We start from the raw sequence: 27,068 nt of genomic DNA, 5'->3' as shown, positions 1-27,068 counted from the left end.
GGGATGATGGTCTCTCTCTCTCGTTCTCTCCCACTCACAGAGAGAAAGGGTGTGGATGTGTCTCTATCTTCATCCCATTTTTCACACACTGACCTTCACAAAATGGCCCACACCCTTCACCTTTCTGGGGTACTTGAGCATAATGCCTGCTGCTTCCAGAATTCCTATTTGCTGTTTATGCCTCTGCCATTTTGGTACGACTTCCAAATCAGAAGCAGAAGACTCCCTGTGCTCTTTCTGTTCCTTTTTTTTTTTTTTTTTTTTTTTTTACCTCTTGGTAGAAAATCAATATCAAGACTAGCCTACATTAGACCCTTCTCATGTTTTGGCAAATATCTGCTTTTGCATTTACATTTATATCCATAGTTATATTTTGGGACATTGGCTTATTTGCTCTCTTGCCGAGAGTTTGTCTGGTAAATATGAAGCTACAACCAGCAGCCAGTTAGCTTAGCTTAGGCTAAAGACCTGAAACGGGAGGGAAACAGCTAGCCTGACTCAAACAAAGTCTGCCAACCAGCACCTCTAAAGCTCTTGAGTATTAAAATAAGTTGCGATTTTATAGATGGTTATTTACTGAAATATTTCTTTGCCAGGAACAGTTACTTTTTGAAGTTTTTGCAACTTGTAATATCTATCCTTCAGTTTAACTAGATATAATTAATTATGAATTAGTGAGCTTTAGAGATGCTGGTAGAAGGATTTTGTTGCCTTCGGACAGCTAGCTGTTTCCCTTGGTTTCCAGCCTTTATGCTATGCTAAGCTAACCTGCTAACCTGCTGCCTGGCTGTAGACTCAAATTTACCAAACAGATATTTGTGAAGTGTATCAATCTTTTCATCTAACTCTCAGACAGCGAGTAAGCATATTTCCCAAATTGTCGAGCTATTGCTTTAATAAGTTACAGAACTTGTTAATTTTTCATTTCTCAGTCTGTCACATTGTTAAATCAGTAGGTTCTCAGTAGGCCTGTGGTAATGTGATTTGTGATATATACTGCCGTGTATGTAAGACACTGGATGAACTGCAGCTGTTTGTAATACCAGAAAATTTTCACAGAATCGAAACCAATTTAAACGTATTTTATAAACAACATTCATGGGAAGCAAAGACTGTACTCTTTGAATGTCATACCCAGGCATATATTTATTAATTTGGTGTATTAGTAGTAGTGTAATTATAAATGCATTTAAAAAGCCGAGTGTTACACAGTGTTACAGTGCCTCATGACACTGCAGTAAAAGAGCCTGGACAACGATTTCTTTCCACACAGTCTCCTGAGTTTATACAGAATAGTTAACAGTTAGAGCATTAAACATCTGGCGCACAGGCCGGCGATGCCAACAAACAAAACAACAGAATCATAAGACCCAAAAACCGCTGTGCTGGAATGGAACCACTCTGAGGAAACACAAAACCCTCATCCCATTTACCAACAATTGTAGTGTACTTACAGCCAAAAATCAAATGCTAAATGCCATATTGATAGTTCATAAATATAGTCCTTTGGATGCCACTCAATTCAGTTAGGAGAACTGAATTTCTACCCTCACCAGGAGGTCCCATGACATCCATGTGTCCAGAGCTGCTGTGTTTACAGCTGTTTCTCCTGGAAGAGGATCTGAGCATACACAGTATCTGAGTTGGAGGGTGTGGGGTCAGGGCTGGAGGAGGCTGGGGGCTCTGGCCTCGGTCTGAAGAGCTCCAGCTCTGCATATGTCAGACTATCCTCTTGTGATACTCGTGATACTCGAGGCTGGAAAAAAGGAGGATTATGATGAGAGAAACTTGAAGGACTTTAGATCAGAGATAAGGCAAAAGAGTACTGCATATACATAGTGAGCAGAGATATGCCAGCATTTCCCCCAGAAAACTAATCTGTTTTCAGCAAACAGTGGTATTCTTTCAATTTCGATGGAAAACATCTCTTTAGTGCTGTTCAGAAGCAGAAAGTATGTGTTTGTACGACCTCTCGGAACATTCAGTTAAGTCAAAAAACATTTGGTACAATAGGAGTCCTATCCAACATCTTCAGATCCTCCAAGTTGGACTAATCTAATCAGTATGTTCGTGCAAAGCAAATGCGCACATCTTCAAAATCACAAGAGCAGCATCAGTACAAATACTGATGATCCTTAGTTTGAGTAGTTTTGTTCTCTGTATACTTGTTTGACACTTTTATTGTAGATATAAAACCAATGAAGCACTCTAAATAAGTAATTGTGTTTGAGAAGCAATAAAGCTAAATAGAATTATCAAGCTCATAACTGAATGAAGAGACAGCAATAAACTCCTGTAGACAATCATGCAGTCATGAGACAAATTCCCCCTTGCATGTATCTCAATAACAACTCCGTGCTTGAAAAAAACATTATTTCAAAATGTTAATACATTTGTTTTAAGAAATCTATTAAATGCGTATGTTTAATAAATTATACAATGGAAGTAGGGGACACAGGAAATAGAATAATTGAACCTGTGTGATGGGTGAAGATGAGGAGACTTACAGTGGCAGATCTCCTTGGCTGAGTCTTTAACCTTCTGGGCTTCTGAGGTCTCTTTGCAGGAACCGGCACTGAAAAACAGAGACAACCTTAATTGACTCAAAACAGCCATGAGGAATGAAATTACAAATATGTACTGCTTGTGTATGCACTATGTGGTTTTCAAGGTATTGTTTATTACAGAAATACAAGCTTTATTCTGTCATTTTCAGCGTCAGTGTTGATTTTACCTCAGACAATACACTCAGCAGGATTTTACCCAAATACAGTATAAAGTTTCACTCTGTTTTCTGTCGGTCTCCCTGTGTCTCCCAAGCTATGCAGTTTTCGTCATGGAAACTGAATTATACTGGGGTTATCATTTTCTGCTTTTGTCCTTGCTGGATACCTTCATTTACTGTTGTTTTCCTTACCCACTTATTCATTTTCTTAGCGTCACAGGAGGCTGGAGCCCCTCTCTTCCCCCTGTGACTCTAATGCCTCCAGTATGTTTGGAATATTTGGAGGAAACTCAAACTCCACACACAAAGACCAGGACTGGAAAGTGAACCAGGTTCCCCCATGCTGTGAGGGCACATTACTAACTACTGAACCACTGTATCCCAAAAGACTAGACTGTGAACATATCTGATCTTTGTACTGTAGTTCAAAGAATACAGGCCATTTTGGCTCACTGCATAGACATATTGACCTGTAAAAGAATATAAGATACCCAAGACGACACATCCCCCCCTCAAATTGTTGCTTTACCTTTGGCTGGTATGTGTGGAGGTGGCTCCTCTGGTACTTCAGGTGCTTTTACTGTGACTTTTCTGTCAGTTTTCTGTCTCGTGTCTTTCCTTTTTGCTCTTGGGGAAGAACTTGATGAACTGCTGGAGCTGGTTACAGTCTCTCCTGAGCTGCATGGAGCAAACAGAATTAACTTTAATAGACAGTCTCTACCACGACAATCATACTCTTTATCGGTGAAGACATACTGTACCTGCTTTCTGGACACCTGACCAGAAGATAATTGGCTGTGGAGCAAAAAGTGCAAAAAAAAGTTAAATTATAGCAAAGCCACTATTGTTTCATGTTGAATTATGTGAAGGTTTAATAAGGAATGGTTCGACCTTTGAGTCTGTGTCTCCTGTAAAAGTACTGGCAGGTGAGAACCAGCGTGAACAGGAAGATGGACAGCAGGCCCAGTGAGCAGATCAGCACGGCACACACATACACGTCTAGAAAACAGAGACAGATAAAACCTCAGAAAAAAGATATCAGTATTACTAAAGTAAGACATTTATATTGTAAAATGAAACAGAATTAGCTGAAGACAAACACAGTACCTGCAAATAAACGCCACAGTCCTTCACTGCTACTGCTCTCAAGGGTAAAGTGCACTGGAGAAACAATTGTTACAAAAAGTCAGCAAAAACAGAATGTGGACGACAGAAAACTGTGCCCAGACTGAGTATCTTTGTAAACGGCTGTTGTCTGAGGGCAGTGACCCAGTACAGCAGACAGCTTTAGTGGTTTCCAGAAATATAAAAACCGCTGTCATGAAGGGAGAGTCTGCTGCAGGATTAGCCAAAGCTACCATGCACACACACACACACACACACACACACACACACACACACACACACACACACACACACACATGCACACACACACACACATACATACATACACATGCACACACCCACACCCACACAGGGGCCTGGCTGTACTGCTGTTCTTGGACAGTGTTTGGGGGTTCCCCATTGCGCTGCATCTCTGCTTCCTTTTGTTGGTCGCTTCACAATTGTTTAATGTTTAATTTTCTTCTCAGTGTGGAAAAAGAGAATAAGGAAGTTGTTGTCAGTATGCGCCAATGAATGATTAGTTGCAAATAGGTCAGGGGTATTTAGCAAGAGGTTGAGGAGAGTGAACAGAGGCTATATAAATTACTTAGTCTCTGCTCCCCATAATGAGTTTTTAATATGTCTTTTAAACACAGGTTGATAAACATATTAATAAGAAATGATAAGATATTAACTCTAATTGACTTCAAGCCTGTTTACAGACCACTGAACTGCCTGCGGAATTGTCAAATGTGGCCTGAATATCATGTTAATTAATGTCAGGGAGCAACACAGTAGCTTTTGTGTTGTGACTGAAAGTGAAAAACTGTATCACATGTATCATGTGATCAAATTTACAGGCAGTAAAGGCAGGAGAAGATACACTTATAACATCACAAGAACACAAGTGATGTGTTTTTCAAGATTCTGCTGCTGGTGTTTGGCTTTTTTTCTTCTAAAATATGTGTACTAAAAACTAAAGAGCCACCGAAAAAGATACCAAAAGATTGAATTGATTCGCACAAGTTATTATCTTGTGTAAACAAGTTATTTTGTGGGCACAAGGTAAAGAAATATCATCTTTCAGGACTTCTGGTGCTCTGTAAAAAACAAATTTAATCATACATTGAATGGATAAATTAGTAGGACAATATTACAATATAATACAATGCTTTTATATGTTTAAAAAAATAATAAAATACACTCAGTGAGCACTTTATTAGGAACAAATGTGAAATCTAATTCAATCTAATATAACAGGTCTGCCATGATCTCTACATTTATGAAGCCTATACATTTTCAGTTTTTGTTGACATTGTCAGAAAGGTGATAATTCTACTTTTTATTTTTGAGGTCATAGTGGGTGGTGTACTGGAGTGCATTATATTTAAAAGTGTTCCCAATATTTTGCCCCCTTCATGTATGTTAATGTGGTGGACAAAATATTAGAAACACCTTTCAATGGAATGGATTGTTCCTAATAAAGTGCTCGGATAGTGTTTTTTCATGAAAATGTGTGATGAAAGTGTTAATTCAAATGTACGGTAATTATTTAAGGCCAGTCTTTGATGTTTTATTGGATTGGATTAGATCGCCTGACATTCCTGGTATTTTGTCCCTCCCTTCTATTCCACAACAGGAAAACTCTTGATGGCCTGAGCAAAATACTTGCCAAATGGACACATTGTAGTCTTAGCCCTAGTCTTACTCATTTGACGAGGTAGCTGGGTACATTTAAAAGGCATTTCTTGACAATGTGAGCAGTTAACAGTTAATACAAGTAGACCACATATCCTATCTTCACAATGTGGTTAACCACATGCTAAATCCCACATCTGATCAGTGCACGCAGCTTAGGGTTAACAGGTTGTCTGTTAGGCAGCCAGTACAGTATACACTCTACATATGCGTCCAGATGCACGTCCAACCGAGCCAAGTTCATGCAAAAAATATACTGCACAGGTTTTCATGCAAAGCTGAAAACCATCAGGTACAGATTCATGCTCATGTGCTTTCACCCCAGTCCAGCGGTGAAGACACAGCACAGAAAAGTAAGCCATCCTCTGTACCATGAGGGGTTAGAAACCTGAAGCCAGACAGCAGTGGCTTATAAAAGTTAATTTAACAGTGCAGACTGTCTGCTCAGTTGACCAGTTTAGAAAAGCAGCAGCAAGCACTCGACCATTAGGTTCATATACTCTGAAGTCCCAATTTAGAGATGAGAATCTCCCCTCTGTGCAAAATCTTTTGACTAAAAGCCATCCAATGATCTCAGTGGGGTGTAGCCTTTCCTACAGACTGAGGGGTTCCCTGCATTACAGTTATAACTTAGTTTTCTCTTTGTTTGCCCTTATAATGTCAGCTCTTGTGTTCCTGGTTTTGTGGTCAATGCATGTCGGAGATGCCTGAGGTTGCGTGGCTTCCTTAGTGGGACATTGCCCTGAATTTAGGGCAGGGCGTTGTCAGATGGTTCTGTCAAATTGCTCTTCGCTTTTCTGGCATAAAGGTAGTGAAAGGTAAACTTTACAGCTGTGTCAGGTGTAGCCACACCCATTGCCTGGTAGCAGCATTTTGGATCTCTATTGCACCCCTTTATCCAGTGTGCCTCAATAATTCAGTGTACATTTATCACTGCATGTGATTTAAATTAGTTCTCAGCCAGATTTGTTAAGATTGTTTATTGTTGATTTCTCCCAGATTCCTGGCAAGGTCTTAATAAGTTTCACTGAATTTTCTCCTGAGGCTTGCATAAAAGTAAACCCAGAATGCTGACGTCATGTATTTCAGAGTTTTCGAACATAGCCAGCTCAGCAACACTCGACCTTTTACTCCTCACACTCATACACAGAGAGCGATATTGTTGAGTGTGGTTTGGCTGTGTGAGCTCATTGTTTTGAGATGGAAATGCCAGAAGATTGGGGTCACACTCAAACACACACAGGCACTACTTAAGCAAATAGCCAAGAGAGAGTCGGTGAATATATGCTACACATCTCTGTTTGCCCTTTGTACTCTAATAAAAACTGTTGCTTTTCCTTAATTCAGTTATTATTTCCACTGCCAGATAACACGGACAGCGTGCCTCAGCTGAATATGTGTGGCTGTAAGGGAATTCCTTGGAAAGAGGTATTCCAGAGAAAATGTTTTTAGTTTCGTAAAACCAGAAATCCCCTTTTTTCCTCAGTGTCTCACTTTCTCTTGTTGCGCAAAAAGTATTTAAAAAAGAAGCAGTGATGTCAGATGGCGATGAGAGATTTGTTTTTAATCGCGTGCACCAAGTGAGGATTAAATTTAAAAAAGATGTTGATAAACTTCATTGCATTTGATCTAACAAATGGCTTAAAACTGCAATCTGACTCCCAAATCTGCTAAGCGCAGATCCACTGCCCTGTTGATGTAGGGTTTCAACATCTTGCTCATGGACACTAAAACAGGGAGGATACTTTCTGACAAAGGAGCTCAACAGCTGTAACAGCCTGGATAACATGTTTTATTCTTAAAAAAAAGAAGAAGAAAAAAACAGCTGAAAACTGACCAAAGCCAAGTCCCAGGCCTTCCATATCTCATCTTTCACCTCACTGTCAGACAAAATGTGCCCCTGATCCTTCCCACAGACAAATATGACATGGGGAGCCCAGTGTATAAACATACACATCTGATTACCTGTCAGCTGTGTGGTGCTGGTACCATTGGACGATGCTCTCCATGTGTTTCTGTGTTTGCGGATCTCCTGCACCCTACAAGTGTAGAAACCCTGGTCCATCCCCGTCACACTGAGAATCCGCAACCGGTACACCTCTCCCTCTGTTTCCTCATAAAGACGAAACTTTGGCTGGGGGAAAAGGCGGGTGTAGTTCCCGTACAGCTTCATTTTCTTTATGCCCATCTTCACAATCAGAAACTGCGAGGGCTCGACGGCAGGAGGAGAGGGGGACGGAGCAGAGGGAGGAGGAGGAGGAGGCGTGAGAGTGGGAGCAGCCAGAGGAGAGAAGAACCAGCGCAGGATGAGGACACTGCTGCTCCTCTTCCTCTGAGATACCAGGCAGGACAGCGTCAGGTTGTCTTTCTCTGTTACCATGACAACAGGCCCAGGGATCACTGTCACATTCAGAGCATGACATACCTCTATTGACAAAAGACACAAAAAGTTAAGGTCATGTACATTTTGTTTTTTTTGTTATTTTTTTGTCTTTACATATCAAACTATATTGAATCTATGGTCTTTGTTTGGACATACTGTATGCGCTTTTTGCAAGTTTGTAATGCACATATTGTTTTAGGACAGAATAAAAGCAAACCAACCATGAAACACATTATTTAAACATGAGCACGCTGTATGATCTGGTATCTTGTGTGACTCCTCCCTGCTTTTTAAATTAGTAATTAACAAGCTTTGGTAATGTGCCCCACATGGAAAAAGTCTGAGTTCATTTTTGCAAGATGTTTGATTTCCTGCCAATAAAACATAATTGTAGCATTTAGACAAAGTATGTTTATATGCACACCCACAGTGGCTGCAAGGATTTATGGTGTTACAGCTCACACTATCACTGGTTCTACTTACATATGTCATTCCATCATTAGATGGGAATTCAGTCTGTAAAAGCAAGAAAACGAAAGAGAACTAAGAATTCAAGTAAATCGGCCTTTGTGTGCCCCAATTTGCAGGTACTGGTCTTTTTATGCTGCCAGCTGGGTCAAGTCTGTCTAGCAAAGACATGGAGTCTGGACACAATATGTGTGATCAGACAGGCAAAGAGAATCTACAGGTGGGAAACATTCATCATCCGTATGGTCCCCCTCCCACCACGAAACAGGCTAAAAGACAAAAACACGACAAGATAACAGGGACCATCTGGGCTCCCATGCTGCATTGCTGCTTTTTTGTGTTAGTTGGGGAATCTCCCTCAGGGTCTGTCCTCCACTATTTAATGTGACAACAAAAGCAGCAACAGAGACTTAAACCAACTTAATACCAAAAGATCACAGGGTGGGAAATGTTGCAATGCCCACTTGGAAACCTATGGAGGTTTTTTCTGATTACAGAGAACGGACTTCCTTAACTCTACTGTTGGTTTTAAACAATTACACTTTTACCAAGTTTGCAAAAGAACTTTGAAGTAATAATTTTTATTGTTTACATATATTCAGTTACTGTTAGAAGGTATTTTATTTCCTTATGTCTTCTTATGAAAGTCCTATAATAAAGGCAACATCTATTGTTTAAACATATGTTAGATAATAGATCACGTTACTCCTTTATTTCTTTCCTGCTCGCTCATTTTCTTACTGCTGTATTATTGCTGTAAACAAGGTCAACTTACCTGTGACCAGAGCCTTAGTCAGGACAAGGACCACTATAGAGAAGTACATTTTCCACAGTCAGCGAATCCATAAACCCAGAAAACTGCACAGAACTCACACAAGCAGCTACATTCAAAACAGAGACTGACTGCGCGACCCACCAGAGCCCTTACCCACCATTAACTCTTCTCCTCTTTCTCCTCTTTTCTGTGTAATATGAAACAGTAAATGCTCTGTTCCCACTTAGAAACTCCCACTCTCTCTCTCCCAGCACTCTCTCACTCTCTCTCTCTGCTTGTCTGTCTGTCTCTCTCTTTCTCTCTCACTGTGTGTCCTGCAAAACGTAGGAAATGTCATTTCCTGTGTTCCTATGAGAAGTCTTGGACCAAGGCCCAAAACCTCAGTACTTCAATGCGATGGTCAAGTCTTGTGGTTTGCGTGTGTGCATGTGCCTGTCACATTGTGAGTCATTTTGAGAAGCATATACTTTATAAGAAAGCACTGAACATGCTTTTCCATCATCCAAGCTACTCTGAAAGTCAAGCGGTTATGCTCATTTTGCATCTCCCAGTAAAGCTCACAAAGAGCAAATGCTGATGTTCATGTACGTGCGCTCTGTGTTTTTGTTTCTGCATGTAGTAATGTGTTCATGCATTTATATGGATGTGCTTCTGTGTGTGTGTGTGTGTGTGTGTGTGTGGTGGGACCTCTCCCAGTCTAGCTGTTGGACAGAGTGGCATGGGCTTGTCTCTGGCTGTGGTCGTCAGACTGTCCCAGTGGTATGAAGCCTACTGCTTTATTGGGCAGGCTAAACTGCTGAGGCAGGGCTTCTGCTGGCGCTTCGAGCTCTGCCAAAGCCAAATGGGATTACACAACAGATTTAACCTTTTAGGTTATACATAGGATTCTCTTGAAAAGCATGGATTCAGTGGAAAATGTATTGGCTGGGTTGACAAAGTGGTTTACTCTTTTCTTACCTTAACAAAGTCTTTTGTTTTTAAAGTATTGTAATTGTATCAGCTTAAGTTAAACTGGAGTTTTATCAGTTGAAGGTCATGTGTAAAAGTGTCAAAATCACACTTTTGGTGACTGTGGAGAAGTATTAAGTCCTCTTAACTACAACTATTACTTGGGGTTTCCCTCAAAGTTTTCCTTTACATAAGTCTTCTCTCCGCTTGAGGAATCACTCTCCTCTGCCCTGCAGTGGTCAAAGTAGGTTACTGCTTCTCAGGGGATCAACAAAAACATACTTGAGGTCACTGAGAAACCTGGGAGTACTGCATGCAGGCACTCTCACCATTCACAGCAGTGTACATTTATTCTGAGTTTGTGAATCAAGGGAAATCAAAGGAAAGACATTTCAAGGTTGTATTATTTCTATCATTGGATCCCAAGGGTATAGTAGGCAAAGAGTTAAGCATTTGGATAGGTTCATACAGAAAAAGGACACACACACAGAATATACAAAATGTTAATCTCTTTTTTCTGTCTATAAACTCTCTAAAGACTCATTTCACTCTCTCAATAACACTTTGTAATTGTCTTATGCACTCAGTAAAGAGACTCTTCAATTTGAGTCATTCAGACCCATGGGACATTTAAACAGTCAAAACAGGATGCCAGTGATAGTAATATTATATTGTTACTACAGTCTTTTAAGTAGTAAAATGAAATCAGTATCTTCTTTTACATTTCCTCTTTATTTATAACCTTTACAATGTGATTTTGAAAGACATTCATTGTGGTGAGAAATTATTTAGTTTGAATGAAGTGTGTTTTTATTGCCTGAACAAGTCCATGTCACACTACTCACAGCAACAAAGAAACATTCTCACAAACCTCCCACTTTAAAAATGGACTACTGTATGAAATTAAACCTTACAAACACCTATAATCAACTTTGACACAGTGGTTGAACACACAAAACTACAGTATGCTTTATACCATGTGCAGATCTTTGATTGACGCTGTGGATTTAAGAAGATTTCATGCATTACAAAACGCCAAAAGTAGGATTTCTCCAACAAGAAAAGAGAATGAAAACTTAAGCAAGCCGATCAGTGTTCATAGCAGAAACCAAACATTTCTCTGAGCTGAGCTGTTTGTTGCATCATAGTGTACTTCTAGGAGGCAACAGATTATTGATCACACTGTATACACAAGAAAAACATCTTAGCGTCTCACATTCAAAAAGTCAAATGGAATGGTGAAATTCTCTGTAACACAATAAATAGCTTAACAGTAAATCTCCAAAATTGACAGCAGCAATTTAACAGCATGTCACAGGGACTTTTTTTCAACTACAAAGCAAAAACATTCTGAGACTTTTTTCACTTGAAAAAAAGTCACATTTACAAACAAAATACTTTATATGATGATCCATTCATACTGTGCTTTTTGGGTATCTTTATTTTATCAAAGACTTTATTTAGCCACTTGTCTGCATTACATTATCAACCCCTAAAACTTCCTCACCAGTCATACACCTCCATAAAGTCCTCCAGTTCACCCATAGTTATTATATCACAAGACTGATACCTTGAGTGGGCTGAGTTATCATTTTCACAAACCGAGCTTCCTGCAAGCTGGCTGTTTGTGTCACACTCTGGGACCAACTCATTTGAGCCATGTGTGTTGTAAACGGTGTTATGTGTTTTGTCTTTATCATTAACCGTGTCCATGTATGGAGTCTTCTCTGGGCTGTAGCGATGCCCCTCAGAGTTCTGCCCACTTTCTGGGGCTTGATGTCTGTAAGTGTTGTTCTCCCTAACAGGCTGTTGATCCTGGGAGAGAGTCACTGGGGCTGACGTAACTGAGGATGACCTTTGGGGATGCACAGAGGAGACACCTGCAGGTTGGTAGCCTTGTGGATTACCGTGGTAGCCTTGATAAACCACAAGGGGCTTACCGCCTGGAGATGCCTGGGTGAGAGGCTGTTGTTGCTGCTTGGCCTGCATGTGGGGTTGCTGGGACTGGGGTCGGGAGGTGCTCTTGCCAGACTCGCGCACGTTCAGCTGAACATACTTCCCCGTCTCTGGGTCAAAGAAAGTCTTCGTTTTCACCTTAACAGGCACATCCACTACAAAATACTGACCAGAGTCAAGGTCTTGCAGCACCTTACGCTGGGTCAGCGGGTAGGACTGGGGATAGCTTGACTCTACATGGTACTGTGTCACTGGAGCTGGGTGGTTAGCATGATGGAGAATGGGAGAAGAAGGAACATGAGCAACTGTCTTAGGAGTAGCAGGGTGGGAAACAGGGCCAGTAGCATGAGGAGAGGCAACTGGGAGGGAGACAGGGCCAGTAGCATGAGCAGAGGCAACTGGGAGGGAGACAGGGCCAGTGGCATGAGGAGAGGCAACTGGGAAGGAGACTGGGGTAGTGACATGAGGAGAGGCAACTGGGAGGCAGACAGGGGTAGTGGCATGAGGGGAGGCAACTGGGAAAGAGACAGGGGTAGTGGCATGAGGGGTGGCAACCGGGAAGGAGACAGGGGTAGTGGCATGAGGGGTGGCAACTGGGAAGGAGACAGGGGTAGTGGCATGAGGGGTGGCAACTGGGAAGGAGATAGGGGTAGTGGCATGAGGGGAGGCATGGGAAGAGCGGTGGGAGGGCTGGTGCTCGGTATGCGAAGAGGGCAAGCGAGACCCCAATGTTGGCGCATGAGCGAGCGAGACAGGAGGGGAAAAATGAGGGGAAGCCACAGCAGTGCGGTTGGAGTAGCATACCTCAGAGGAGGATGAAGGGATGCTTGGGACTTCTTGAAGAGATTTCTCAGCAGGGCTGTCTCCTGCAGTCTTGGACATCTCTTTCTTTATCCTCCGTTTGGCCAGTCTTTTTGCCCTAAGCAGAGCTTTCTCACTCTTTGGGGGAACAGCTGGAGGCTTTCCCAAGCGGGACACATCACTGCTGAAACTGCAGGCTGACTCTGGCCTCTCGTAGTCATACAGTCCCCGTAAATCCGCCAGGTCTGCTGCGCTGGTGGCAAAACTCTCCACATCCTCAGACATGTTGCTGATGACAGAGCGGGAGTCATCTTCATCCAGAACGAAGCTTCTCCTGGAGTAGGGCCTGTAGTGCGGAGGAGGGGCCGAGTAATCCTGTGATGAAGATGCTATGTGAAGGGGCGAAGTTTCTTTGATAGCAGCAAGTCTCGTGACTGTATCAGGATGGATGGGAGTTCCTGCATTACGTCTCATTATGTCCTGCTCCTCCTCTCCTCTCTCTGAACCCATGGGTGAACCTACCCTGAAATCTTCTCCAAAGTTCTTATGGAAGCGTGGTTTGACTGACTTGGTGAAAGAGAAACCTCTGAAGGTGTTATCCTTCACCCTGAACATTGAGGGCTTGACTCCCAGAGCAGGAGAGGAGCTGCTGGAGCGGGGGAGGGATGGAGCTGGAGATGCAGTGGCATGAGACCTGTGTAGCCTACTGTAGGATCCAGAGTCCTCAGTTGACTCAGATGCATTGTTTCTTTGTTGGGAGGGTATAGGAGAGCGTAGTTGTCTTTCTCTGGGTTTCCTTTCAGACTCTGTTGAAGTGATGGCGTAGTACTGAAGAGCATCCATCCTCTGCGCTGCTCTTTTCTGCTCCTCCACCCGAGCAGCTCTCTCTTTCTCTCTGTGAGCTGCTAACTTTTCGTCTTCTCTCTTTTTAGCCCTGATCTCCTCCTCTCTTTGAGCCTGCAACCGCTCTTTTGCTACTCGCTTCTCCTCTCTCTGTGCTGTTTGACTTGCCTCCTCAAGGAGCCTGGCCTTCTCCTCTTTGGTTTGCTGTTCTTCTCTTTGTTTTGCAATTGCTTTCTCTTTGTCAACAGCTCTCCTTTCCTCCTCCTCTTTTTGAGCTCTCATCCACTCTTCTTTTTTCTGTCTTTCTCTTCTCTGCTCCAAAATCTGCTGCTCATGTTTCTTCTGCTCCTGAATCTTTTTAATCCTTTTCTCTTCTGCAATTTGAGCAGCTTTCTCCTCCTCAATCTGTTTTCTTTTCCTCTCCTCCTCAATATAAGCGAGTCTCTTCTCCTCCTCAACCTGTTTGGCTCGCCTTTGCTCCTCAATTAGAGCATTTCTCCTCTGCTGCTCCTCTTGAGCAGCTCTCTCCTCCTCAATCTGTTTTATTTTCCTCTCCTCCTCAATATAAGCGAGTCTCTTCTCCTCCTCAACCTGTTTGGCTAGCCTTTGCTCCTCAATTAGAGCATCTCTTTTCTGCTGCTCCTCTTGAGCAGCTCTCTCCTCCTCAATCTGTTTTCTTTTCCTCTCCTCCTCAATATAAGCGAGTCTCTTCTCAATCTTTTTGGCCTTTTGCCTTTGCTCCTCAATTAGAGCAGCTCTTTTCTGCTGCTCCTCTTGAGCAGCTCTCTCCAGCTCTCTTTGTTTTCTGTTCCTCTCCTCCTCAATATGAGCGAGTCTCTTCTCCTCCTCAACCTGTCTGGCTCGCCTTTGCTCCTCAATTAGAGCATCTCTCCTCTGCTGCTCATCTTGCGCAGCTCTCTCCTCCTCTCTCTGTTTTACCCTCCTCTCCTCAATCTCTTTCATCCTCTCTTCCTCCGCTCTCAGTTTTGCTCTCCTTTCCTCCTCAATTTCTCTCATTCTCCTTTCCTCTTCTCTTTGCTTTGCTCTCCTCCCCTCCTCTTCTTTTTGCGCAGCTCTCTCCTCCTCTACCTGTTTTGCTTTTCTTTCTTCCACTGCTCTTTGCTCTGCTTCCTTTAGTTTTTCCCGCCTCTCCTTGATCTTAATAGATATGGCCTCCCTCTCTCTTGCTCTTCTCTCCTCTTCTCTCAGAGCAGCTCTTCTCTCTTCTTCGGCCAGAGAAGTTCTTCTCTCTTCTATCATGTTTTTTACTCTTATGTCTTCTGCTCTTTTCTCTACTTCTGTCCTCGAAGATTCCTCCCATTGTTTTGCCCTGCTCTGCGGTTTTACTGTGGTTTCTTCATGAGGAGTTGAAAGACTTTCTTGTCTTTGTTTTTCTGTCCTGTCTTCCCCGATCTTAACCACTGTGTTTCTATCTTCAATCTTTTCACCTTTTCTCAGATTTCTTTTACTTTCTTTCATGTTGTACATTTGCCCCACAATAGGCTGTGGATGAGAGTCTCTATCCAAGTTTGGCATTCTTTCGGCTGAGGAATATTCTGTTTTTTCATGTGGATTGGAGGTATCAAGTGGTTTTAGATGTTGTGAGACAGAGGCATTTCTTGGCTTGTTGGCTGAAGAAGATGATGTTGTTGTTTGCATGGGATGGTTGTTTGGCTGATGAATACTTTGATCTACTTGACTAAATCTTTGAGTACCAGCTCCAACCACTTCCTCTCCCTGGTTCTTAATATGTGCTTGTTGTAACTTTTTTCTCTCTGCAAGATCTTGAGCATGTTTTGTCCCAGTTTCTAATACACCTTCATTGTCTTTGACATCTAAAAGCATTTTCTCTTGTCTTTCTTTCTCTCCCAGTTTAAACATTCCCGTCCTTTGATGTTCTTTCTCTGTAATGGGAAACACTACGGGTTTGGGCTCTTTGTTCACTTTGGAGCTGACCTCTGTCTTATTTGGCAAACTTTTCTCTTTTACAGAGAGGTCTTGTGGGTCAGCAGTGAACACTGGACGTCTGTTATGACGAGACTGTATTAGTGGAAAGAATCCTTCCTTTTTGTTAGGAGGGAATTCCTGAATTGTGTTTGCTGTTTCTTCTGAAACAATTACTTTTAATCTGGCATAGTCTGCAATTGCTGATATCTCAGGGATTGTAGACGTTCTCTCTCTTGGTTTTGGTTTAACTTCAGGTTTCTCCTTTACTGCATTTTCCCTTGTTGGCTGTGAATTTCTTGAGTGTCTTTCCCTTGTTGATAAATTGGATTTTCTTTCTGTGTGGTGTTTTCTTATATGAACAGCTTGACTAGCGTCCATAATTTCAGATTTATCACTCTGTCTCTCTGTGGGACAATCAGTCGATTTCGAAGCAGTCTTATCTTCTGTTTCCCTGTTATGCTTTTTCATGTTCTCATGTTCTTGAACGTTTACTGGGCAAGATTCCACTGTTTTCTTTTTGCTTTGATCCAACGCAAAGACTTCATGTTTTCCTTCCTTGTATGATTCATTGCTGATTGCAGCAATGTTTGGAAGTAATCCTGGAAGTTCCCTTCTCTTTGAAACTGCATCTGACCTATCTCCAACATTTGTGCTATTGTTGTATGGTTCATCGTTTGTTTCTATTACCCCTTGAACTTGAAAATAGTCTCCCTCCATTGGTTGTGTCTTTGATGTTGTCCCATTTTTCTTTATTTTTTCCGGCTTTCTATTTTCAGCATGAGTATTCTCACTTGTTACATTTTGGCTGCTCTGTTGATGTACTTTGCCTTCAAAATTGTCCTTCATCAGCCCCTCAATGCTTGTTGGAGTTGGGTCTTTTGGCCAGTCTTCTTTATTTAAGGTGCTCACTTTTTCATCAAGAGTAGATGATTCAACTTGTTTATGTTCATTAGCTACAACCACATCAGAAGGGACAGCTGTAATATGATGATTTCCCATCATTTTCAGGTTGTCGTTCTCAGTTACTGCTGGTACAACTCTGATAGCAATACCGTCTATATGAACATTATCGTCCCCTTGATTATTTTCTCCAGTGTGCATCTTTATATGCTGATGTTTCGGAGGTACATGTCTGTTTTCATTCTCAGCTAAATGGTTAGATGGACTGGTTTTGCTAAATGGCTTTGGTTGTGTTGAGTCATGTCTCTTTTCTTCCAGTTGGGGTGCACTCTTGTCATCTATGTTCATGCTTTTGGAAGGATTTATGACAGTTACTATATCTTCTTTCACTGATGGATGGACATCATCTTTTATCAGAGTTTCTGTATCAGCACTGTAGAAATCATACTTGTAGTTGATCACTGTGTTCACCACTTTGGCCTTGAACTTCTCGTTGACATCTTCTGTTTGTATTGTTTGTGGATTTTTCTCTTCTGTATTAATCCCTTCTTGATCTTTTGTGATGATCTTTGCCGAGTTCTCTTTTGGTGTTTTATCTGTGTGGTCTTTCTTTTCTCCTGCTATTATGTCCTGTTTGTAGAGATGGGGTTGAGTTTCAGCCAACACTTTATTTTTAGCGGGTACAGTGACCATGGGGGGCACATCTTTTTCAGTCAGGGGTTCATGGAGTTGTATTTCTCTTTGGGGTCTCTCATTTATATAAGAGCTCTCATGCTGGGGAGTAGTCCTTTTCTCAGTCACATTGTTCTTCCTGGTTGAGGTTTCTTGCATGTTTTCAGGATGATTATTCATACCAACTGTAATTTGATCTTCTTTTACTGTAGGATGAGTTTCCTGTGCAACTCTGTCATTTGCTTCTCCTGTGCTAACTTCTGTTGAAGATTCAATTTCTTTACTTATATCTATACCTGAGCTGGGATGACATTTATCTTGTTCAGCATTGCTGTGGTCTTCTTGAGTTTGTTCTCGGGTGCTTAAATCCCCCTGACTGTCGCTCATTCTTTCTTGCACAGTTACCGTTATTCCCATGATTTCCAAGCTGTCATCAGCCACAGAGGTCTCATTCTGACCAAAGGCAAGTTTTAGTGAAGGTGATGAGTCCTCAGGATTTACTACATGTTTACTTGTAGCTTGTGATGGATCCTCTTTCTTCTTGTTGAGTTGCTCAGTGTTTATTGCAGTTTTGTTCATAAGACCCTCTTTCGGTTTTTCAGAGTTTTCTCCATGTTTTACTTCCTGTTTTCCTTTGTTGTTGTTAAGTGCTTGTGTTGGTGACCTAATTCCAGGTTGATCCTCTTTCTTCTGACTCTCTGTCAAGCCTCCATCTGTACTCGTGGCATAACTTCCAGCCTGTTTTGCTTCTGTGGGTGCTTCTGGTACAGTGTCAATGCTCTTCATTGGTTCTTTGGGGACTTGTTTCCGTGAGGGATCGGGTATTTGACTGGTGCTTACTGCAGAGCTGGAAAGTGAAACGGCCTTGACTGGTTCCATTTGTATTGCTGAAGGTCCCATCTGCTGTTTTGGTGTAGTATTACTTGGCATTGTGCTTTCATACCTTCTAGACACCTCATGTGATGGTGGCCTCTGCCTTATATTAATACTCTGACTACCTGATAATTGCTTGGTGGAGTTTTTGGATATAAACCCATCTGGTAAAGCAAAACCCTTTTCTTTAATGGCCGAAATCTCTTTCTCAGCATGAGCTTTTATCCTGGAAGTCAGAATCTCCTGCTTTGTCTGAATTCTTTCTTTATGGAACAATGTTCTGGGAGGGGTAAAACCTGATACTACACTATGTTCAGAGGACTTGGGTTTTCTTTCAGGGGGTTTAGCTAAATCAGAATCTCTTTGCTGTGAAACATCAGCTTGTTTCAGAGGGTCACCTTTTTCACTATTTGTTCTTTTATCTACACTGGGAGGCAAATAATTACCACTAGATAATTTGAACTCTTTGGATGACTCACTGTAAATATAATGACTTTCTGTCACCTCATTAGATGTAACGCTGCCTACTTCCTCCTTATTTTCTGTTTTAGGTGTTGTAAGTTTGCTTGTTGGACTATATTTTTCTTTTGGTGTCTTATTATTCATTGTCTCAACTTTATCAAGTGCTAATGATGATGTTACACTGACATCATTTGAAAAAACATTTCCTGCAGGGGTCCCTTTATTTCTGTTTGTTGAGATTGCATTAGTTAAACCATATTTCTCTCTTAGACTCTCATAATCTTCAGCCCCTCGATCCGTACTATTACTGCTGACAACTGAGTCATTTTTCTGTTGATTCATTTGTGGTGCCTGATCCTGCTCTTCATTTTTATTGATATTTGCCCTGAAAGGAAAATCTCTCTTTGCAATGTCATCCTCCTTTGTGATTACAGTACTCCTGGCTTTCTCTTTTTGCTCTCCCCTCATTTTCTCCTTTATTTTGGCCAACTCTGCTTTAGCTTTAGCTAACTCGGTCTTAACCTGCTCAACTTTACTTGGCTCGTTTCTGACCTGTTCTTCTGGCATGGTCAGTTTTGCTGTGGATTTAGCGGACCATTCCTGTATCTTCTGTGTTTTTGTTATCTCTGATTTAGCTAGCTCCACTTTGGTTTGTTCCAATTGTGTCTGTTCTGCTTTTCTTACCTCAGTGTTTGCTTCGTTGGCTTTATTTGTCTCTGTTTTAAGCTGCTCTGCATTTATCTGATCTGCTTGAATTGAATCTTCCTCAGCTTTCTTCTCTCTAAAAACCTCAACATTATGCTCAGCCTTGACATTTCCCACTCCAACTACCTTTGTCTTCTCTTGTCCTGCTTTGGCTTGTTGCACTCTTATCTGCTGCAGTTTAGCTTGTTCTACTTTTCTGCACTCTGCTTCAGCAAGTTCAGCTTTAACTTTTACAGTTCTGATTTGTTCTGCCTCAATCTTGTCTATTTCAACTTGTTCTGCTCTAACCAGTTGTGCTTCAACTTGTTCTGGTTTTATTCTGTCTTTTCGATCTGATTGAATTTTAGCTTGCTCTGTTATTGTATGCCCAGCCTGCTCGGTCTTTGCCAGTTCAGTTTTTATGTGTTCTTCTTTTAGCCTCTCTGCATCAGCTTGCTCTGTTTTGACACGCTCACTCTGCTCTTCTCTTGCGTGCTCGGCTCCTGCTTCTTCTGTAGCGTTTCTCGGCACTGTTACATTTTGAATGCTGGTTTGCTCTGCTCGTATCAGTTCCTCTCTAGCTCGTTCTGGCTTTTTTCCTCTGGACTGCTCTGTCTGTTTCTCTCTCCTCTGCTCCTCTCTTTGCTGTTCTGTTACATTATGTTCTGCTTGGGCCTTGTCGACCATTTTAAACTCTGCATTTGCCTGTTTTGTGCTGTCCTGCTCTGTTAGTTCTGCTTTGGCTTTCTCTGACCCGGTCTGACCTGCTAAAATGACCTTAGCTGGTTCTGCTTTGGGCTGCTCCACTTGATCCCAGTGCTGAGCTTTTGCAAGTTCTGCTTGGGTGCGCTGTGCTTTTAACTGTTCTGCTGTGTCCTGTGCAGCCTTGACCTCAACAAACTGTCTATCCTTCTCCCGGTTGGCCGTTGTGTGTGTGAATGCTTTGTCAGGGACAGATAATGAATTCTTTTGCATATTGTGTTCAAACTGTTTTTTAGCTTCTTTTGGCTGGAACGTTTTCTCCCTTAGCATTGGCGAATATTGTTTTTTCTGACCTGTTTCTTGCATTAGAGTAGTTTTGTCTTCATCTGAATAAAAGGTGTGTTTGTTTCTGTATTCTTGATCAGTATATCTGTTATAATCGGGTGTCAAATAATTCTCTTTCATTTCATTTTCCTCATTCTGTCCATAGTACTTTTGAAGTGTATATTTGTCCCTAAATGCTCCAGGTTGCTGTTGTCCATGATATGCTGGATTTTGTACAGCGTCATTAGAAGGTGGAGCATATTGTGGCATTTGCTTGTGTTCTTTATTTATACTCTGTGGATTTTCTCTTCTGTATTTGTCTCTTGGTGAACTGAGTTCCTCCTTTATCACAGCTGCTTTTTGGTAATCCTGTTCATGTTGGTCTTTTTCCATTAAAGCAGATATCTCTTGTTTCCATGGAGCAATATCTGCATTCAGACTGAGCTTTTCTGTGTCTTGGTTGTTTGTCTGTCTCCACCTATCCTGTGAGGACACATTACTGTAATCATATTTGTTCTCTTTCAGTTGCTGATATCTATCCACCTTTGTGTATTCGCTTCCCACTGCTTCATTAAAACGTTGCTGAGTATTTGCCTTGCCTTTTAAATATTCTCTGATTTGACTGTTTTCAGCATTTAGCCTTGGCATGTCTGTAGCTTTATAAGTTGGTTTATCCCTATATATATCCCCTCCCAGAGTTTCTACGTTCTCAATCATGCCTTGCTTATAGGGAGTACATGATGATAAGTCCTCATGGAGATTCTGTCCATTAGCCAGCTGATTGCTAGAGTAATTTTCAGGTATGTAGCCAGTGAACCCAGAATGATGAACCATCTCATCTTGCACCTGAGTTGTCTGGTATTCACTTGAAATGTGTTCTGAAATTTGGCCTGTATATGCTGTAGCAGATTGAGAATGCGTTGCTGTAAGTGACAGTCCAGTGCTATGATACTGTTTTACATATTGATGTGAGGCCTCATTTGTCCAGCTGGATTCCTCAACTCGAGGAATTTGAATGTCTGGATCTGGAAACTCAGGAATATCTATCACAATGTCTCTGGGTTCCTGGAAAGAGGGCTGTTTGTTTTTCTCCAGTGTCTCCAAGCCTTTAAATTTGGTAGGACTGTAGGTGCTTTTCACTCTCTTCCTGTTGTCTTTGAGATTGAAGAGGAGGCTAGTGGCTCTGGATTTATAGCTAGACATCCTAACATCAGGAGTGGCTCCCCTGCTTTCAGCTCGCACTGGAGCATGTTCCACAGGTTGAGGAGAAACTGCATACTGCTGCACCTCTGATGTCTCTTGATGTACATGGACTTGAGGTGTGAGCAGCTGACTAATGTTGAAGGGAGCTGTGCTGCTGTTACTTCTAACAACATCTGGTGCCACTGTTACTGCATTGTTACCAAATGGAATTAAATTCTCATTGCCATAAAATACTTCTTGTTTATTTGTTGTCAACTCTGTTGTAATATTTTTCTCTGTCATCATTTTGATTTTGTGCTGGAGGGCTTTGACGGAGCTAATGGTGTCACGCACACGTCGAGACATCTCAATGGTGGGTGATGCAGTTGATGGGCGTTGAGATGGGAGCCTGTTCTGTGTCCTCTTCCTGTTGGGATAATGTCCTGCCAACTCAGACTCACAGCGTTTCTCCACGGCGGACGCTTTCTGCAACATTGTGGATGTTGATGTGGAACGTGAAGGGGTCGCCGGTACCATAGGCGCCAATGTATTCCTCTGGTGTCCAATACCCCTCTCCTCAAACATAGAGGGACCCTGTGGTTGGGCTTCCAGTGAAAGCTCCTTGTACATTGGTGTCTCACACCATTTAGGGAACTCTGAACAGTGCATAAATCCTGAGACTTCTCCTTGTTGGAAAGGGAACCTGTTATGGTCCCTCCATACTCTGAAGGGACTAAACTCACTATGTATAAAGAAGTTAGAGTTACAGTTAACCTGTGTCAACATGCTGTGTTTACTGTGGGAAGATCTCATAAAAGACGATGCAGAATTCATATGAGCCACTGCAGCTACTTCAGAGGAGTAGAAGTTGGTGCCTTGGGATGAGAACGGACCAGCTGGGGGGAAATGACCACTGTCAAAGTTTTGCTGGTATGATGTAGAGAATTCAGAAAGTTCCCTTTGGATGCTCATCAGAGCTGATTTGTCCCAAGTTGTCTCATCATTCCAATCTCTTAGTTTACCATCCATCCCTGCTCCATCCCTGTGTCCCTCAGAGTTAAAAGCTCTGATAAGAGAAGAAACTCTGGAGCGGCTCCTGCGTTGCTGCGAACTCAACTCTGTGGCTCCATTGCTGAAGAAGGACAGCTGTTCTTCATTGAGAGATTTCTCTTGCTGTGACATTTCCATAAAGGAGTGCTGGAATGTGGCAGAAACCCTCCCCTGTGTCCTCTCCCCATAAACCCCCCACTGTGGATCTCTGTGGATCTCGGCCCCATACATTCCTTCATGGATCCAGTCCTGTCCATACTGCTGCATCCTGAGACTGAAGCTCTCATGTGCAGCTCTTTTAAGTTCCTCCCTCTCTCGGTCCTCTCTGTCTCTGTCCTGGCCACTCTGGCTAAAGGCCAGCTGTCTGTCTCTCTGGGTGCAGGGTGAAGATGAGCAGAGGTCCGAGTCATTATAAACAGCCTCATCTCCAATGCAGAGACTCCTGAATGCTCGATCTGTCAGATTGCTGACTTCACGGTCAGTCTCATCCAGAAAGGACCCACCACTGGAGGTGTCGCTGTAGCCCCCATCACTGTGCTTTCGATGTCCACCACTCTTTCGGCTAGAGCGGCGTTTCTCAGCTGAGGTCATGATGCAGGCTCGCTAACAAAGAGCTCTGTCCTCAGGTGTTCAGTCATTCATGCAAACCCCAAATTATACACACTCTCTGCTGGTGAAGCTAGCAGGACCCAGAGTTTAGTGCCCCCAGTCAGGATTTTGGGCAGCCAGTAGCTCCTACGGCATTGTGCATTTTAGTTGTCCTCTGTCCAAAAAAAACTTGGAGTTTCCTACCAGAGAGAAGAGAAAGGAGAATTAGCCTGGACATGACCATGGACTCACACACTCGTTAAACACACAGTGTCTGCATGATGTGTTTGCTGCATTTAAACTTTCATAGTTAATCCAAATATTAAGATATACACAAAGATCTACAGTTTTTTCTCATGTCAGATTGTTTTAAAAACTGTCGTTGACTGACTGTTGTGGGCTTGATAATTCATGATAGCTGTCCTTGATAAGAAGCTTTTTTTCTTTTGCATAAGCAGCAATGTACTGTATGTGGTTCTTAAAACTGCCTTGTAAATCCTTCCACTCAATCAGTGTGACCTTCATGAACATGTTGTGAATAAAACTACACTGTTGCTGGGCACAGTAAAGACAGCCTCACGTGAGTTATTTTAGGAAAGCAAGACGCATCCGTACAAACATAGATGACAGCACATACACACATACACATATCAGATCATGTTCACTTTTGGGGTCATTACATAGACGTACATTCATTTCCTGGAGACTTACCCTAGCCCTAACCATAACCTAATCCTAACCTTAACCACTGACCCAAAAATCAGCTTTTTCCCAATTGGAGACAGACCACGTTTGTGTTGTCTGTGATTTTGATTTAAACCACTAGATATTGATATTGGTTCACTAAAAAGCACATACTGCAACACTGTCCCAACTGTGTTCATGTTAATGAGATCATTTTAACACCCTTCATACACCCTAGACTAGCAGGTTAGACTTCTATCAAGCTGTTTCTCTTTGAGTGAAAGTTAAAAATTCTGGTTAGGACCAGCTAGAAGTGACATTTCATTTGAAACTTATCTTGTAGAAAAACCTGTTTGGTTTTACTACACTACAGAGAGGGCAGGTGGAAAGAGAACCAAAATATCCTGAAGTAGAAGTGCTGCTAAACATAGATTTAAGAGGTAAAATTAGAAAGTGTATCGCTGGTGTGAGTACATAATTTGTCATCTAAAATGTTTTAATGTGACAACGAACTTATTAAAAACAAGCTGTATTTAAAAAAATTTAAACCATTAACATTAACAGAATGTCCAATTCGTGAAATAAAAAGTTAGTTAGTGCTGCTTTGTGCAAACTGTCTAAGATGGCCTTGGTTGAGGGCTGTGAGATATTTGTAGTAGGTGACGCAATGACTTTTCCAACTTACTCTGACTCATCACCCGTAAGCTGGCTTAGGTAGGTTGTGAAGGGCCTTCAAAATTGTACTTCTAATAGACAGAATATAAAATTAACAATATATAGTGAAAAAATAAACATAATGTTAAAAATATAATGCACACACAGTATTAACATAATTTCTTGCTTGCAAACTAAGAGAGACATCTTATTCCCAACTTTAAAATGAAATGTTTGCACATTTAGAGGCAACAAGGCAGTGTCATGGTTATGTTCTGCTTAAATTGTAGCTGCCAGGCAGCCGTCACCTTGCTCAGAATATCCAGTGGTTCATTAACGTCTTCTGACCTGGAGGCCATCCATCTCATATGCATCTACAGAACAGCTACACCACACCGCTGTGCTGCCAAGCTGCATCTGTATATCAAATAAAAGTCATGTAGCAATTGTTTAAACATTTCCTGCAACACCTTTCCTCTTAAGCAGAAAACAACAGCAGCTTTTAAACAGGCAATTACATGTCTTTTTACAGTTACACTTATTCCAGTGCATGGTAATTACAGGGAAACATTGCATTCAAGACACAAAAGCTCAAAGACTTTTAATTTACATGTCACTCCTTCTCTACTCTTTGTACGACCTAAACTCCACATTCTGTTCAGTCATACATCATGAGAAAACAAAACATAAAAAAATCAAGCACAGTTATGGTGGATATTCCTAATTCGAACGCCATTTTGCAACAATAATCTCATGTCAAACTGTCAGGATGATTTCTGTTCATTCTTGCATGTGACAGGTTTATTTTTGTCCAGCGACAGGCCTCCAACTCTAAAACCTGACACCAAAGAGGCCTCCTTTCACAAGATCCCTGGATCCAAACGTAGACCAAACAGCAGCAAATCTGTCATTTCTAAGAGCAGAAAGGATATGACTTAATATTTATAAATGTCAGCAACTGTCAGTGAAATTAAATCTAATTCAGTCGCTGAAGTTGCACATTACCTTTAGTGAGTGAATGTGTATTTTCTTTTGGGGATTAAAGTAGTGGATTTGTCATATCTTGACATTTATTTATCTTCATGATAATGTACTTTATAAAATGAAACCACTGAAAAAGAGAACATGCATGTATGTATGGTTGAGTATGTCGATTAAGACTTTTTTTTTTTCAAGTATCCATCTCTCAACATAAACAAGAATGTACAGTGAGGTTTTGCCTTACCTTCCAGTCTTATAATCCATAATTTGGGCCTTATTGTAACTCCTGAAAGGTTCCGTCTCCCCCAAAAAGGTGCTATTGATGTGATCCTGCCCTGACACCTTTCTGGCAGCTCTGGCTTTTTCTATTGACAACAATCCAAAGCAAATCCTCTATGTAGTCCACAGTCTGGTCTTTGAGCATCTGACCAGAGACAGGCACCGGGACTTGGGGCCGGACACCAGACAGAAATAGAGGAGTTGTCCCAGAGAGAGTGTCCACCATGGGGGACAGATTGAGGGCTTGAGCTAGCATGCGGTTCTGCGAGATCCTTTGGTGTCGAGTGTCAGACGGATGAAACAAACAGCCTCTCAACTATTTATAAATCTGGACAGCTAACTGTCGGCCATTAGCGGCTAAAGCTAACATGTCAGCAAACTGGGGGAACGTTACAACTCGATGAGGAGGTTGTGGGGTCTAAACTTAGAGAAAAACCTAATTTGTTGTACATGTGTCATTATTGTGGGTGTTGGGTAGAGGGGGCTCAGTTTGGGTCCTCCTCAGGGAGACATAAATAACTCAATTGCCTCACACTGGAGTGCCTCCCTCTTCGTTGAACAAAAATGAGAAGCACTATATGGAGTGTCAACAAGTGGCTTTTGGTCACCACCCACATACTATCATCACCACTGACTTGACTATTGACCACAAGAACATACGACTGAAATCTTTTTGCAATTTTCTCCTTAATTCCCCTGCAGAAAGATTTTTAATTTATTGCCACATATCTGAGATGTTCATTTCAACGCTCTCTTATTACACTAGTTAAACTATGGAGGTCTAATCTCCCCGGCTACAGCCTCACTCACCCCCCAGCAGAAAAGGCCATAAGGCAGAGGAAGGGGAGGAACTGTACCTCCCCCTTTTCACCCCTCTCTGCCACCCCTCCTACAGCCTGCTGCTATAATAGGAGATTGCTGTAGCAGAAAGTTTCCTGGGTTTCTTGGCGGGCGCAGGGCCGGCCTGGGGGATGATGGACACACACACATGGCCTCTAATGGAGACGCACTCCTCCACATATGCCCACACATACACACACACACACACGTGCACACACACACACACACACACACACACACACACACACACACACACACACACACAGATGGTTTTACATGTGGCTCACTAAACTTTGGGAAAGGCTGAGGTAATCCCTTTTTTAACTAATCTCTAAACAAGTCCACTTCCACCCACACGCCCTTCTCATCCACTGCTTTTTTCCCTCTCGTCAATCTGCAACATCTCTAAATTTCTTAAAAGAGATAATCAGCTGCTTCACTGATCTCAAACCCTCTCAGCCAGAATTTACAACTTGCTGGTGTATTATCTTGTTTTGCTACTTACTTGTGGGCCTTCAATACTCAGCACTTGTTAAAAAATGGTT

General features: G+C 42.0%; 2 protein-coding genes across 4 annotated transcripts; both read right to left on the bottom strand.

Annotated features, from left to right (window-relative positions):
* Window positions 1-234: 234 nt before the first annotated feature.
* vstm4a (V-set and transmembrane domain containing 4a) lies at window positions 235-9,454 on the bottom strand. Its single transcript, XM_067610018.1, has 8 exons — window positions 9,154-9,454; window positions 7,493-7,954; window positions 3,833-3,886; window positions 3,617-3,724; window positions 3,487-3,520; window positions 3,255-3,403; window positions 2,508-2,575; window positions 235-1,756 (listed from the first exon to the last, which is right to left on the bottom strand). Exons 1-8 carry the CDS (start codon window positions 9,200-9,202, stop codon window positions 1,595-1,597), a joined length of 1,086 nt encoding a protein of 361 aa, XP_067466119.1. The 5' UTR covers window positions 9,203-9,454; the 3' UTR covers window positions 235-1,594.
* A 1,033-nt stretch (window positions 9,455-10,487) lies between these two features.
* On the bottom strand, window positions 10,488-26,107 carry c14h10orf71 (chromosome 14 C10orf71 homolog). Of its 3 annotated transcripts, XM_067610015.1 has the most exons (5): window positions 25,649-26,107; window positions 24,732-24,840; window positions 24,455-24,515; window positions 12,862-23,285; window positions 12,172-12,314 (listed from the first exon to the last, which is right to left on the bottom strand). In XM_067610015.1, exons 4-5 carry the CDS (start codon window positions 23,086-23,088, stop codon window positions 12,306-12,308), a joined length of 10,236 nt encoding a protein of 3,411 aa, XP_067466116.1. In that variant the 5' UTR covers window positions 23,089-23,285; window positions 24,455-24,515; window positions 24,732-24,840; window positions 25,649-26,107; the 3' UTR covers window positions 12,172-12,305. The 3 variants fall into 3 exon arrangements, with proteins under 3 accessions (XP_067466114.1, XP_067466115.1, XP_067466116.1); XM_067610013.1 differs by having other exon boundaries at window positions 10,488-23,285; window positions 25,649-26,105; XM_067610014.1 differs by lacking the exon at window positions 24,455-24,515 and having other exon boundaries at window positions 10,488-23,285; window positions 25,649-26,105.
* Between the last annotated feature and the right edge of the window lie 961 nt (window positions 26,108-27,068).

The sequence above is a fragment of the Thunnus thynnus genome, chromosome 14 (genome assembly GCF_963924715.1).
Source record: "Thunnus thynnus chromosome 14, fThuThy2.1, whole genome shotgun sequence".
Taxonomy (NCBI): Eukaryota; Metazoa; Chordata; class Actinopteri; order Scombriformes; family Scombridae; genus Thunnus; species Thunnus thynnus.
This window is presented reverse-complemented; position numbering and strand designations above follow the sequence as displayed.